The sequence below is a fragment of the Eptatretus burgeri genome, chromosome 8 (assembly GCF_056783735.1).
Source record: "Eptatretus burgeri isolate ZD-2024b chromosome 8, Ebu_testis_v1, whole genome shotgun sequence".
Taxonomy (NCBI): domain Eukaryota; kingdom Metazoa; phylum Chordata; class Myxini; order Myxiniformes; family Myxinidae; genus Eptatretus; species Eptatretus burgeri.
In genome coordinates this window covers 58423290-58437133 of record NC_140968.1, presented here as the reverse complement: position 1 = coordinate 58437133, position 13844 = coordinate 58423290, and the positions used below count along the sequence as shown (strand labels likewise).

Sequence of the window (13844 nt, the reverse complement as noted above, 5' to 3'; positions counted from 1 at the left end):
AGAGAGGACAGAGAATCTAAAACCAAAAAGGAGCCGGTAGAATATAGGAATGCCATCAATCTGTCTGTGATGTGAAAGTAACAGAACAAGACACTTAGTTTCATCACGAGAGATCCTAAAGTTCTTGAAGGCCATATTTTCCAATTCATCAAGAAGGGCAAAGTGTGAGGCAGTGGCACCAGCACAAAGGGGAGAACAGTAGTCCATCAAGCTGCAAATGAAGGACTTTTAGGTTGACAAAAGCTCAGATTGGCCAAGGAAAGATCTTGCATGATGAAGGAAGTCCAGTTGGTGGCTGGCTTTGGAGGCCACCTTGGAAATATTTTCTGCCAAAGAAAGATCATGGCTGATGGTGAGACTCAAAACTTTGAGTGATGTAACTTCTTCAAGTGGTTTGTTTAGGATGTAGATGGGAGGGTTTGCCAGATGGTCCTTTCAGAGAAACATGGTGTGTGTGTGTGGAATTTGACGGGGTTGAAAGATATATTCCAAATGTTGGAACAGCTCCTGATTCTATCAAGGTCTGCAGAGAGGGAAGGGGCTGCTGCCTGCTGGAAGGATGAGAAATTATATGGCAGAAGGAGAAACATCAGAATCAGAATCAGGGAATCAGAAAGTGCATTGATGAAGATAAGGAATTAAATTGGGCCCAATACACTGCCTTGGGGCATGACACCCTCAACAGGGAGAGAGGAGAGGAGAGTATCCCATTAAGAGCTCCATGCTGAATATGGGAATGGAGGAAGTCAGTGATGCATGAGAGGAGGTGACCTTGGATGCCAAAAGCAGGGAGTTTGGAGATCAAGTTGAGGTGCCATACTTTATCAGATCAGATCAGGGATGAGAGCATGTGCCAGAGCAGCACGTTGCTGCGTTCACTTTCCGCTGATACTCCAGGAGACACCGTCTGGCCATCCCCCAGGAAGATGCCTGGCCCATCCCTATCCCCTTGAGATGCTGATCAACCTGTTGCAACCACGAGGGATATGGTCGGCCCGTTGGCCTACTCCACTCACGAGGCTCCCTCACTGAGAGAATCTGGTGAGCAGGATCAGCGTCAGGAAAACGAGCCTCATGTCCATACAGCCACAGCTGATGTGCATGGACTATGCAGGTAACAAATCTCATTTGAGTCTCTCTTAGCAACCGCTCAATGGACACAAAGTTCGACCAGCGATCGCCAAGGATTCTCCAAAGAGACCTGGTACCAAGGGAATTAAGTGTCCATCTCAGGTCCCTGGTCAGAGTCCAAGTCTCACATCCATATAGCAAGATGGGAAGCATCAAGGACCTCAAGACTAAAACTTTCGTCCTTGCGCACAGGTACGGACAGCGCCACACATCATGATCCAGTGAATCCATCACTTCCAATAGCCTGACCCAGACATATGTTAACCTCTGGCTCATAGCCAGCAGAGACATGAATATCACTGCCAAGGTAAGTGAATCTCTCCGTGGCATCAACATCCTCACCACAAACAGGTCCAGACAGGATAGCAGCATCCAAGATGTCATTGAAAGCCTGCATCTTAGTTTTGACGCCGAAGCCCGTAATCCCAGCAGCTCTGACTCTTCAACCAGCACCTCGAGGGCCCCCAAAAGGAGATGTAGAGTCTCCGCAAAGATGATTGCATCATCTGCGAAATCAAGGAATCCTGACATTCCCAAACGATGCACTGCAGCTTGATCTCTCCGACATCCTCCCTAGAATCCAGGCTCTTCAAGGGCTGAAAAGTATAGGGGCCAGGACATACCCCTGACAAACTCCAGTAACAACTGGAAATAAGACAGATGGTATCACCACATCGCACAGCACTCTCAGGACCAGAGTAGAGTGCAGAGTTCAGATTGATCAGTTGTAGTGGCACCCCAAGAAGACCAATAATCCTCCTGAGGGCATCCCGATTTAATGAATCAAACGCTTTACAGAGATCAACATAAGCTGCAAGCAGCCCCTGCTGAAACACTCATCGACGTTTGGTGAGGACCTGAAGAGCAAGGATACGGTCAATCATTGACCTCTTTGTTGTAAACCTTGACTGCTCTGGACGCTGTGCTCAAGCAGATGGTGGCGAACCCTATCAAGAATTATCCGAGCAAAGACCTTGCCCGGCACTGAGAGCAGCGTCACCCCTCGGTAGTTGTTGCAGTCTTGGCGATCACCCTTCCCTTTCCAGAGAGTGACAACAAGGCCACTCTTCCAGTCAGTTGGGATGATGCCTGTGTTCCAGGCAGAGCACAGAACCGCATGCAATGACATGAGTACAGCGTTTCCAGCAGCCTTGAAAAGTTCAGCATGGATGCCACAGATCCCTGGAGCTTCATCATATTTCAACTGGTTCAATGCAGCATGTATTTCCAGAAACGAAGGTGGACCACAGTTGAGTGGAGGGTCAGCAACAGGGATGGTAACACCCCTGGCATCCAACTCGACAGCTGGTACCTCTGCTCAAACTAACCTGCCCAGTACACCTTCACTTCGAACTCCTCTGTCAAGAGCCCACCACCCTGTGCTCCATTTGCAGTACACTGAGGGATGGGCTCGGAGGAACGCAATGCATGAATTCCCCTGTAAATAGGATGACAATCACTTGACTACAGGTGATTCTCTTTCCCCTTATAGATTCCACGCACATCAGCCTTCTTGTCCACCCTTAGTGCATGTACAGTTCCATGCCTCATCTCTCTGAACAGCTCAGGTCTGCCATTCAGCCTGGCCCTGTGACTCTGGTCAATGGTATCAAGTCTCCCTTGAGAGACAAAATTCTTCTTCACCCTTTGGTGAGTTCCAAGATATCAACTGGCAACATCAAGGATGGTGGTCTTGAAGGCACTCCACAACTCTTCAGGATCCTCCAAAGCACCAATTCCCCCTAAATCTCCACTCAACCTGTTTGCAAACTCCTCAGCTACCCTCTCATCCTTGAACTTGCCAACATCTAACCGAGGCTGGGATGGTACCATTCTCCTGGATTTAAGCTGAAACTTCAGTGTTGACATAACAAGCCTGTGGTCAGTATTGAGGAACTATGCACTCCGGTGAACACTGCAGTTCTGAATCATCCTCCAGAGACCATCAATGAGCACATGGTCAATCTCCTTTGCCATACTGCCAGTATTGGAATACCAAGTCCAGACAGACTTTACAAGGTGTGACCAGGTCTTTGAAGAAGGAGACAGGTTTGACAATTCAGACTTGAGGTTGGCCAGATGTTGTTTTCTTGTTTTCCTGAGAGTGGATACACACTGGTTTTGGGCTTTTGTGGAATGATATGAGGTTGCCTTCGGTTGGATTTGCCTTCCATGAAGAGAAGGTGGGTTGTTTGAAGGCAACTGCCTTACGATAGGATTCTGTGCAGCAGGAGCGAGAGGATCGGTGTGATAACTGCAGATGAGATGCTATAAATCTGGGCTTAAGGGAAAGGATGCTTGTGTTGAAGGATTCCCAAGCAGTATTAACTTTAAGAGAGGTGCAAATTAAGGACCAGTCTTGACATGAGAAGGAAGCATGCAGTCCTTAACAGTCAGCTTGAGTGAACTGCCAGACTCTACAGGACTGAGGCAGCTCTCTGACAATTGCCAGAGATGATAACTCTCATGAGCAGATGATCCGATTAACCTTTTTTGGTGGAAGGGAACAGGAGACTTCAGAAGGAAAATTATTTCCTTTTTCTGGTTTTCATCAATGATCTCTCTGACTCTCCGAAAAATTATCTTTATCTCTTTGCTGATGACTCCACACTCTGCCGTACCATCCGTCATCCCTCAGATCGGCAAGAAGCAGCTCCTTTGCTCTCTGCAGATCTGTATAAAATCCCAAGCTGGTCCAACACCTGGAACATGTCTTTTAACTGTGACAAATCTCACACTCGCACTATGTCTCTCCAAAAGGACCATTCAGAAAATCCCCCTTCCACTTTCTCAACAATCCTCTTGAAGAAGTCCTTTCATTCAAGCATCTGGGTCTTACTATCTGCCATGCTCTTTCCTGGGAAAGCCACATTTCCAAACTGGCCTCCAAAGCCAGTCGCCGACAGGACATCCTCCATCGTGCAAAGTCCTTCCATAGCACATCTGAGCAACAGACCACATACAAAGCTTTCATCTACAGCATGATGGAGGACTGCTCTCCCCTCTGGGCTGCTGCTCCCACCTCCCACCTTTCTCGGTTTCACACTCTGGAAACCAAGACATTTCGATTCATTGTCATCTCCCACGATGAGGCTGAGTCTTTGGGTCTTTCACTCTCTCACCGCAGGCAGGTCGATGACCTTTCTGTCTTCTACCGTCTCTTCTCTGGCCTTGCCCCTCCTGCTCTATCTGAGATATGCCCCCCCTCCCATATTTCAGAATGGCACTGAAGGTCCACCAGCAACCCCCTTCTGGTAAAACTACCAAAATCAAGAATCACTGCTCACCTTCACTCTTTCATTCCTCTTTTTACCTACCTTTGGTAAAAACTCCCACACTCTCTTCAATCCCACTCTTCCCTCCAGGTCTTCAAATCAGCTGTTCACCACCATATCTTATCTTCCCCCATCCAAAACCACAATCATTTCTACTCCCGCTAATCCCATCACAAATACACCTCCTTCAAATTCCCTGCTTTCCTTCCTCAAAGTCCCTGTCGTGTAAGGACCTGAAAGTCCCTGCAGTGTCCATCTTGTTTTTCTTATGTACCCCGCCCATCCCTTTCCCTTCCACAGATCTCCTCATGCCTCTGTTCAACACTGTTTTTCCTTCCCTCTCCTGCCCCTGTTGTCTCCTGCTCCCCTTGTTGTACGTTCTGTGTGTTAGCTCTCATACGAGCCTCAATAGTTTATATGGAAAAAATAATCGTCATGACAAGGTCCAGAAGGGAGGATGTGCCTTTGGGAGAAATCTACGTCAGAAAATTCACTTCTTGGGTGAGGTCCATGGAGTCACAGAAGTCCTTTGCTGCAATGCCATGGCTGGTTGAAGAGGTACCAACACCAATCCAATTGGCATAGTGACAGTTTAAATCACCGCATATGAGGAAAAGATAGTTGGGATTGGTGGTTATAAGATGGTCCATGTTGGCAGAGAGATGTAAATAGAGTTGTTGTACAGCACACAAACAAACAAGAGGTGCTTGTGCAGTAGAAAGCAAAGCCAATGGTACTTCTCGGGTTTTTGAGGGATAAGGGCAGTACACGGACAGTGGGAAAGTGAGTTCTTGGCAAACTGCAACTCTCCCATCAGAATGGGGTTCAGGCCTGTCAAACTGGAAAAGACAATACCCCGGGAGAGACACCGAGGAATCAGGGACCTCTGTTGGAGGAAGGATTCTGTGAGGCAGATTATGTCAGGTTCATCAGTGGCAGCTTGTATTGAGAGATCTGTCAAATTGGAGTGAGGACCTCAGATGTTGGAGGTCCATATAGTTAGGGATGTGGGAGGAAGTGGTGTTGAAAGGGAGGAAGAAAGAGGGGAGTGGGTGAGGAGCATGTAGAGGGTGAGGTGGGAGGATGTGGAATGGGATGCTGGGGAAACCAGACAGAGGCGGAGTGGTGGGGAAACAGGAAAGGGTGGGACGCTGGGGAAGCAGAGAAGGGGCGGGACACAGGGGAAGAATAGAGCCAAGGATAAAGGGGTAGAAGAGAGGGTCAGGATGCAGAGGGGGAAAAGAGGGGCTAGGATACAGGGGGTAGAAGAAAGGGGCAGGGACTTAGGAGAGAAGAGAGGGGCTGGGATGTGGGGGTGGTGGGGGGATGGAGGGGCTGGGACACAGGCCTGAAGAAAGAGGCAGGTACAGGGGTAGAAGAGATGGGCCATGGTGCAATGGGAAGCAGAGAAGGGGAGGAGAAAGAGGGAAGAAAAGAAGAGAAAGGAAAAAGAAAAACAGGACGAAGAGAGAAAAAGGCGAAGAAGAAGAATAGGAAGGAGGAAGAAAATTATTGTTGTTTTTTACGTTTAATTTGTATGAAACCGATAAAATAATTAATTAAAGCAAGGGTTGTGAATAATGGGACAGAGATGATGGAAACACGGCAAGTGGTTCTGGGGGGGGGGGAAACGGGTGGGCCCAAAATGATCCGAGCCTGAGATGCAGGATCGAAATAAATAGAGTGACAATGAAAAGATATGCATGGGTGAGTACTCAATATGAAGAACAAACATCAACCCGAACAGAGAACATAAAATATACGGCAGCGCAGACAAATTTGGAATGGTTACTCAGATTTTGGAAGTAGATCTCTCGGAGGACAAAGTTGTTGTTGTTGATTATTTTTGAATTTCACAGGCATAGCATGGTGTTTAAAATTGTGAAGAAAAATGTTATGGTATGTTGCGACTGGGGGAATAAAAGTGGGTGGGAATAGTGGCAGAAGCAGAAATTCATTCAATCATTAATATGCAGTGCATGTCTGCAGGGTAGCATTATTGGCTGAGGGCATGGCTGTGCCACTGATGCAGTGTCCTCTGCTGGTTTTGGCAGGAATTTGGAATTTGGCCAAGGTGCTAGCGACACCTCACTTGCTCTTTGTGAAGAACACCATTGGATCTTTAACATCCATCAACGAATGTTGGCAGACGGGACGCTCGCTTAACATCCATCCGAGGGATGGCGCACGCAACTCGAAGAATCACCCTGCCTGTTACACATCGGAATGACAGTTTATAACTGGGTTGGGATTCAAACCCAGGCTATACAGCTTAGAGGTGCGTGTGCAGACCTCCAAGCAATCCTGTCAACCCAGAAGATGCATTGACTTCAGCATGTTCCTTATGATACATGTTTAAAATGATGCAATAAAGGGGAAACAAAAACCATGCAACTGCAAAACTTCCATCTACAAACACCTATCTATCCATACAAGTATACAACACATCAAATTGTCTCATTTCCCTTAGCATAATGTACAGGTGACTGTCCCTGTAAGGTTTGTTCAAAGTAAAATAATAATTAAGATCAATGGCTAACATAACATTTAACATGCATTGCAGTGTATATTTCGAGCATCCCAAACAATTTCAAAAGAAGGTGCTCACTGCAGTTGCTGGATGGTTTGTTGGCAAAGTTGAACGACGATTGCTTTTTGGGGTTTTTAAACACCATGTTCCAGTTGATGGTTTGGTAGTAACACAGACGACTGTTTCCCTTAATATAGAAGTTTCCAGCGCTGATTTCTTGAAGTGAAGATAAACTCAAGGAAGTAATGTGGGTAATACTTGCCACCAAAACGGAAAACGTTCTACGGAGAGGGAAATGGGGCAGAATGAACGATATCAAGCTCCTCTCCGTGGAATAAGATGCACAGTGACCGAATCAGCCCATTTGTGTTGGTTTGTTGGAGCATCTAATTGCTGGATCTATCAAGTGATGACAACACAATATTGTACATTATTCTTTGAACAGGAAATTGTGAAGATAATATTATGATTAACAATTGAGAAAAAGACAAGAACGTAAATCCTCATCAAGGACACAGCCCCCGACCGCAATGTTAAAATGGGATGTGTTAATTTTACATTTGAAAAGCTAAATAACAAATTAAATTAATAGATAAATATAAATAAATTCAGAGAGGGAAAAGGTATATAAATGATATGTAATTCAAAGTGGTTTGTCAGCAGCAGTGATCAAGGTGGCCAGGTCTGAGGGAAAAAAAATACGGGACACTCAGGCATGGGTAAAGAAGGCAGCTGTCGGCCTTGTTGTCCATTGTGTGGTCGTCGGCCCCATTGTGAATGAACACATCGTTGTGGTAAGTGTACTTTTGTCTATTTTATTTTGTGTATTCATATCTTTCAAGTTGTATGATTTTGAATGTCTGTTATAAAACCGCAAAAATCAGTATGAATAAATGTTATAAAATAAAAATGAAATGAGAAATTGCTAAAGTACAAAATTAGTGTTAGTGCAGTTTTGGAGACTGTATTACATCGTCTTCTTTTTCACAGACACTTAATCTTGTTTGAAAATAAGAAATGAAAGCGATTGAACATACTCTATTTAGCAGCGTTTGCATCACTCCCGTGCGATGAGTCCCATGACACCCTTTGCATTGTTTTTGACTGCTGCTTGGCCTTATCGACAGTATACTGTTGTGAGGATGGAGTCATTATGCACCTGCACTGTACGCTGCCAATATTTTTTTTCAAATATTGCTCATAGTACTGAGAAAAATGGGACAAATGGCATCCCGGGAAGGTATGAAATGGGAATTGGTGTATTTGCGTAGAAAAAAAAGAAAAAGGACGATCCCCTAAAATACGGAATACCTCCTCAGCCTGGCGGTGATGGTGAAGTGCATAAAAATAAATCATTCAAAGTTGTGATTTGGCAATGGAGATCGTAAACTGTATATAAATAAATAAATAATTAAAGTTGGCATGTCGGTTGAAGAATGGTCAAACGGTATAGAAATAAATAAATAATTAAATGTCATTCTGTAAGTTGGTTGTGGAGATGGTGAAGTGTATATAAGTAAATACAAAAATATATAGAAAGGAAAAGGATAATTCAAGGTGGAATGTTGCAACCAGTGATGATGAAGTGGACATAAATAAATAAATACATAAATAAATCAAGATGCAAGATAGGTGGTCGAATGCTAAAAAGGCATATAAATAAATAAATAATTCAAGGTAGTATGTAGGTCGGGGAGATGGTAACGTCGATAAATAAATACATAATTCAAGTTGTTTCGTCGGTTGTAGATTGGTGTAAGGTGGATAAGTAAATAATTTTAGGTGGTATAGAGGTTGTGGTTTTAGTAAAGTGTATAAAAACTCGAAGGGCACTTGGTAGAGTGCATACCTCCATGACATAATTCCTAATCCAAGAGAACATATTAGGCCCAATACATTTTTGAAATATCATTCTATTCAGTACTCTATCGATTTTGGACCTATCTCTCAATGGTGAAGAATCACTTTCAAAATTAAATAATTCTCGTTTCCAGATCTGGATTCGGATCATCACCGAAATCGAATCAATTCTTCCTTGAAATACACCCAACATGTCCAGCAAGTTTTGTCCGACTTTCCAAATCCGTCCACAACTTTTTGAGATATCATGCTATATATCGGTTAGCCCTATCTCTCAATGGTGAAGAATCACTTTAAAATTTCTAGTCGTCAGATCCGGTTTCGGATCTTCACTAAAATTGAAACAATTTTTCCTTGTCACACTCCCAATGTGTCCACCAAGTTTCGTCCGAATCCGTCAACAACTTTGTTATATATCCTGCACACAACCAAACAGCCAGACAAACAAACAGACAAGCTGGGAGGCGGCGATGGGTCGCCGAGCATGGAAACTATAAGATATAGAGCAAAATGGATGTCATATAGCGGATAGGGAATCACCTTAAGATTATGCATATAAAATCTCATCCAGCTCCATCTAATGATAACTACTCGGGAGCCATTTGAATGAAAAGTACAGAAAATACAGTTTGAAATCGGAAAATCCCCAAAGTTCGAGGGGGTGTTGTGGGTGAACAAAGATCTAAGTCGAAAATCCGGCTCGATCGTTTGTGCAAAATGTATTCCAGACAATTAGTGTGAATTTTCATGACCATCCGACTATAACCCTAGGAGGAGTAGCATTTGTCGCGAAGGTTTGAAATGGTTTGAAATACCCTAATTGTAGGGGGCGCTGCGGGTAAAGTTTTCCATATATCACAAAAACCGGAATATATTTGATAGAGCATCACCTGTAGATCATTCGTGCCAAATGTCATAACCCTACGCGGGATAATGGCTTTCGGAATTGATTTCGCGTGAACGGTACCGATTTTGAAGGTTTTTCGGTTGTTGCTAGGGAATCAAAGCATCCCTAGCAACCATCACAATTTCCAAAGCACTAGGTCATAAGATTTCTTGTCAGACCACCCGAGTTTGCCCAAAATCCGCCCACGTTTACTACCAATTATGCTGATGACAAACGAACAAACATCCAAACAAACAGACAGAATTCGTGACAATAAGGGTCACCTATTTCGGCGACCAAACAGAGAGGGGTGAAAGCATAACTTTCTTCAACTTCGGTGGCAGAGGTAACAAATAATTCAAAGTTTTGTCTTGGTAGTGGAGATGGTAAAGTGGAATGAACGACTTAATGAACAACTAAATAAATAATTAAACAACTCTGAAGACGACAATGGTTCATGAGTGGTATTTGACGATGTAGATAGTTTCAGAAGTGCAACCCTACTATCTGTCACTGCCCATTTCTTAAAAACCTATCTTCTCCCTCAACATTGACCGAATCAAACTGAATTTTTTATATATTGTATATATGGCCAATGCGCACAATTTCTCGAGTGGGAATTTCGATAAAAAGTCGAGAAAAAATATGAAAAAAACAAAAATTACAAGTGGGTGTGGCTCAACTCACAAAGGGCATGGGACGCCCATCGCCAGTAAGACAAAATTAGGCATTGATATCAACATCATATTCAAGTTTCATCCAAATCGGATCAAATCCCACGGAGTTGTGCTCTGGACAGACAGACAGACATACATACAGACACACAGACATAACGGATATAGTGGTCACTCTGGCTGACACTCGTGAACCAATAATGTTAAGTGTTGGCACTGAATGATAACGTTTATATGAAGAAATAATGGTTCCTGAAACCATATACAATCCTGCACCATTCTGTCTGGTAAATTATTTTGAAAAATTGCCAAAATACAGAAATGACATCGTGTGTCAAATGACGTTTGGCTCCAATCCCAAAATCATTTGACGTGCATCATGCCAGACATTATTGCATTACATGTGCTGAATATGAAACAAATGCGTGCAGTCATTTTTGAGTCAAGGCTTCGGACTGACGCCTAAGGACCCACAGTATCAACCCCAGCAGGGCTGATGCCCGACTGGGGGCTAAACACGAACTCGGATAAAGGAGAAAAGGGGAGATGGAAGATCTGAGAAGGAGGAAGGGTTGGTGGGGGTGGGGGGGGAGATTGGAAAGGAGGTTGGAAGGAGAAGAAAGGAAGGGGAGGCAAAGCAAAGAGAACGTTTCAGCACAATAACTTACGAACAATCACGAGGTTTTAAAATGTCTCATGAAATAGCTGAGAATATTAAGCCTCAAAATACTGAACTGCATGCATACCTTTGCAAAGCTCGTCCTCTGACTGTGGTCAGGTTCCCAAACACACTCAGATCTGTTAGGTTTTCTGGCCAGGCTTGGATCATCAAATGTCCTGTGGTGTGAGAGGGCATTATCCATCATTTCCTCAATGCACCATAATAATTATATGATACTATAAAGTCTCATCATAAAAAGGAGGAATAAATGTTTCCCACAGTATAACCATAACCATTATTAGCACAACTTTCACCAGGGTGTTGATTGTGAAATGTCCGATCATCAAACCATTATCATCATTATAACAGTCATGATTGTTACACTTTGGAACTCAATTGATCTACCCAAAGGAAATATGTTTGTTTCTGAATTAGACTGGGACAATTTCACCCAATTTTATTAAAATGCACCATGAAAAATAAACTCCTTTTTCTTTCCACTTTTTTTTACAGAATCACCTGTAATTTCCTTCATGCTGCGAAATACTTTCAGCTTCTCAGGATCAAGAGGAGGGATTTTCATGTATTCATCACTGGGGAAGAACAGAGCAATCCACACAATCAGTTTCATCCTCACACGGGCAGCACTGATGACGACTCATGGCAGACACTGGCAAAACCTTCATGAGTGTCTCAACGTGATGAAAAACGTTTGCCTTACCCATTAATTCCTGTCAACAGAAAAGCAATGTTGCCATTTATCTTGGTGCAGTTTGCAAACATGTGTATGTTGCTTGCATCTACAGTCTGCGCGTTGCTCAAATTTCCAGTACCTAAACCATCACAAGCTGTAAAATAAACACAGCAGAAATAGAAACACATTATGAGAGACATTTAAAACTTTTATGAGCGAGATATCGATAATAGCCGAAGACAAGCCAATGGTATTTTTTGTACGTTTTAATACAGAGCCAATGAGTTCAATGCACTTGCTACATTTCTCCTTCAAGCTATATATATGTCAGTAAAATCTAAGGATTTAGATTGCTCCTTCGGCCATGCTTCGGTTGCTTCAATTGGTTAATCATTGTCGGTGAATCGTGAGCCACGGTATTGGGACTTCATAATGCCGAAACAGATCATAATCCCTGGCGATGTTCGGAGGTGAGGAGGTGGGGGGTGGGGTTATACAGATGCTCGAAACCACATTAGCAAATGGCAGGTTGCACAACACGGACCTTCTATGCACAGGTGGGTTGATGCAAAGGAGGATGAAACATTTGGTTAACATCCCTTATTCCTTGATGATCTGCTCAAACTTTGCATGAAGCTGGCGTAATATTCCTCTGTGATTGTTCTTTCACGAGGCAGAATGTCAACTGGAAGGATTTCATTGGTGCTGCACATTACTACCATCGAATACCATCTGAGAATTGGTTGCAAAATATGTTGATGGTGATGAGCCGTTGCACTTCCATTACATGGATTCCTATTTGGTTTCAGGATGCTCGTAATGAAGCCACATTTCATCGCCAGTTTGCAAGCGAGTGTTAAAATAGGCTTGTGATGTGATGTCAGCCACTGCTGTGTAGATTGTGAGTCATGAGGTTTCGGGGATCCCTTCTTGCTGAGATGTTGAACATGCCCAAGGGGTTTTTTGATGCTCGTGAGAAGTTCCACGTTGTGTGACTACATCAACGACCTTAACACAGCAGCCCTCTACGATTCAGGCCTTAATCTGGGCAACAATTTGTAGGTCAGGACTTGTACCTTTAAAGTACATTATTTCCTATTTTTTTATTTTTATGACATTTACATTTGGATTTTTATCCATGCAACACACACATCTACACCACAAATTTGCCTACTGTAGAATAACATCGTATATTCACAATACTTGGACACCATGTGGAAATGGATTTATTTGGCACAGGCACCATATTTGTATTAAAATTTTATGACACCTCAATGTTCAACTTTTCCGAGGTGCACAATTGTATGACAAAGCAAATGTGTGGGTTAAATACGAAGAAGCAACAAATTATTTTTGGCTGAAAAAAAATTAGAGTTTCAGATTACACTTCCATGGTGTTAATATTTTGATCTCCAAAGGATGTCAGACCAAAGTTTCCCACAAAATGTTTTTCCTTCACAGTACATTACTGTTAATTTCTCAGCCATTTGGGAAGAACTTTGCCATTCATATTAATAATTTGCTTTAGAATTACTTAGTCATTAAATTTTGCAGTCACTCAATCTTTGTTCGAGTTCTCTGGTTAGCATTAGAAAATCTCATGCTATCTACACCTCACATTCTGTATGTCCTGTAATTTTAAGACCGATTATAATAATTATTTGGATTTTTGTTAAATGCTCACTTTCCAAATGACACAATGAATATTTAAATTTGCAATAATCTGGAGCCAGAGAGAATGTGATTCTCACATTGATTCTCTTCTTCTTCTTCTTCCTCTTCTTCTTCTTCTTCTTCTTTCGGCGAGCTCCCGTCAGCGGTCGCCACAGCGGATCAACCGTCTCCATTTCGCTCTATCGTCCACATCTTCCATTGACACTCCAACCACCCGCATGTCCGCCCTCACCGTATCCATGAACCTCTTCTTTGGCCTTCCTCTTCTCCTCCTGCCTGGCGGCTCCATCTTCAGCATCCTTCTCCCGATATACTCTACTTCCCTCTTGTGTACATGTCCAAACGATCTGAATCTCGCCTCTCTCACTTTGTCTCCAAACCGTCCTATCTGCGCTGTCCCTCGAATATACTCATTTCTTATTCTATCCATCCTCGTCACTCCCAACGAGAATAGCAGCA

The 13844-nt window shown here is 43.3% G+C and overlaps 1 protein-coding gene across 1 annotated transcript in view; it reads right to left on the bottom strand.

The window, feature by feature from the left end:
- The window catches only part of LOC147021817 (receptor tyrosine-protein kinase erbB-4-like), a 504112-nt gene that overhangs the window by 234727 nt on the left and 255541 nt on the right, over positions 1 to 13844 (bottom strand). Inside the window, exons 9-12 of the mRNA XM_085892208.1 lie at positions 11739 to 11865; positions 11537 to 11610; positions 11103 to 11193; positions 7015 to 7217 (exon numbers count right to left, since the gene is read on the bottom strand). Coding sequence (XP_085748334.1) covers positions 7015 to 7217; positions 11103 to 11193; positions 11537 to 11610; positions 11739 to 11865 — 495 coding nt within the window. The remainder of the gene's footprint in view (positions 1 to 7014; positions 7218 to 11102; positions 11194 to 11536; positions 11611 to 11738; positions 11866 to 13844) is intronic.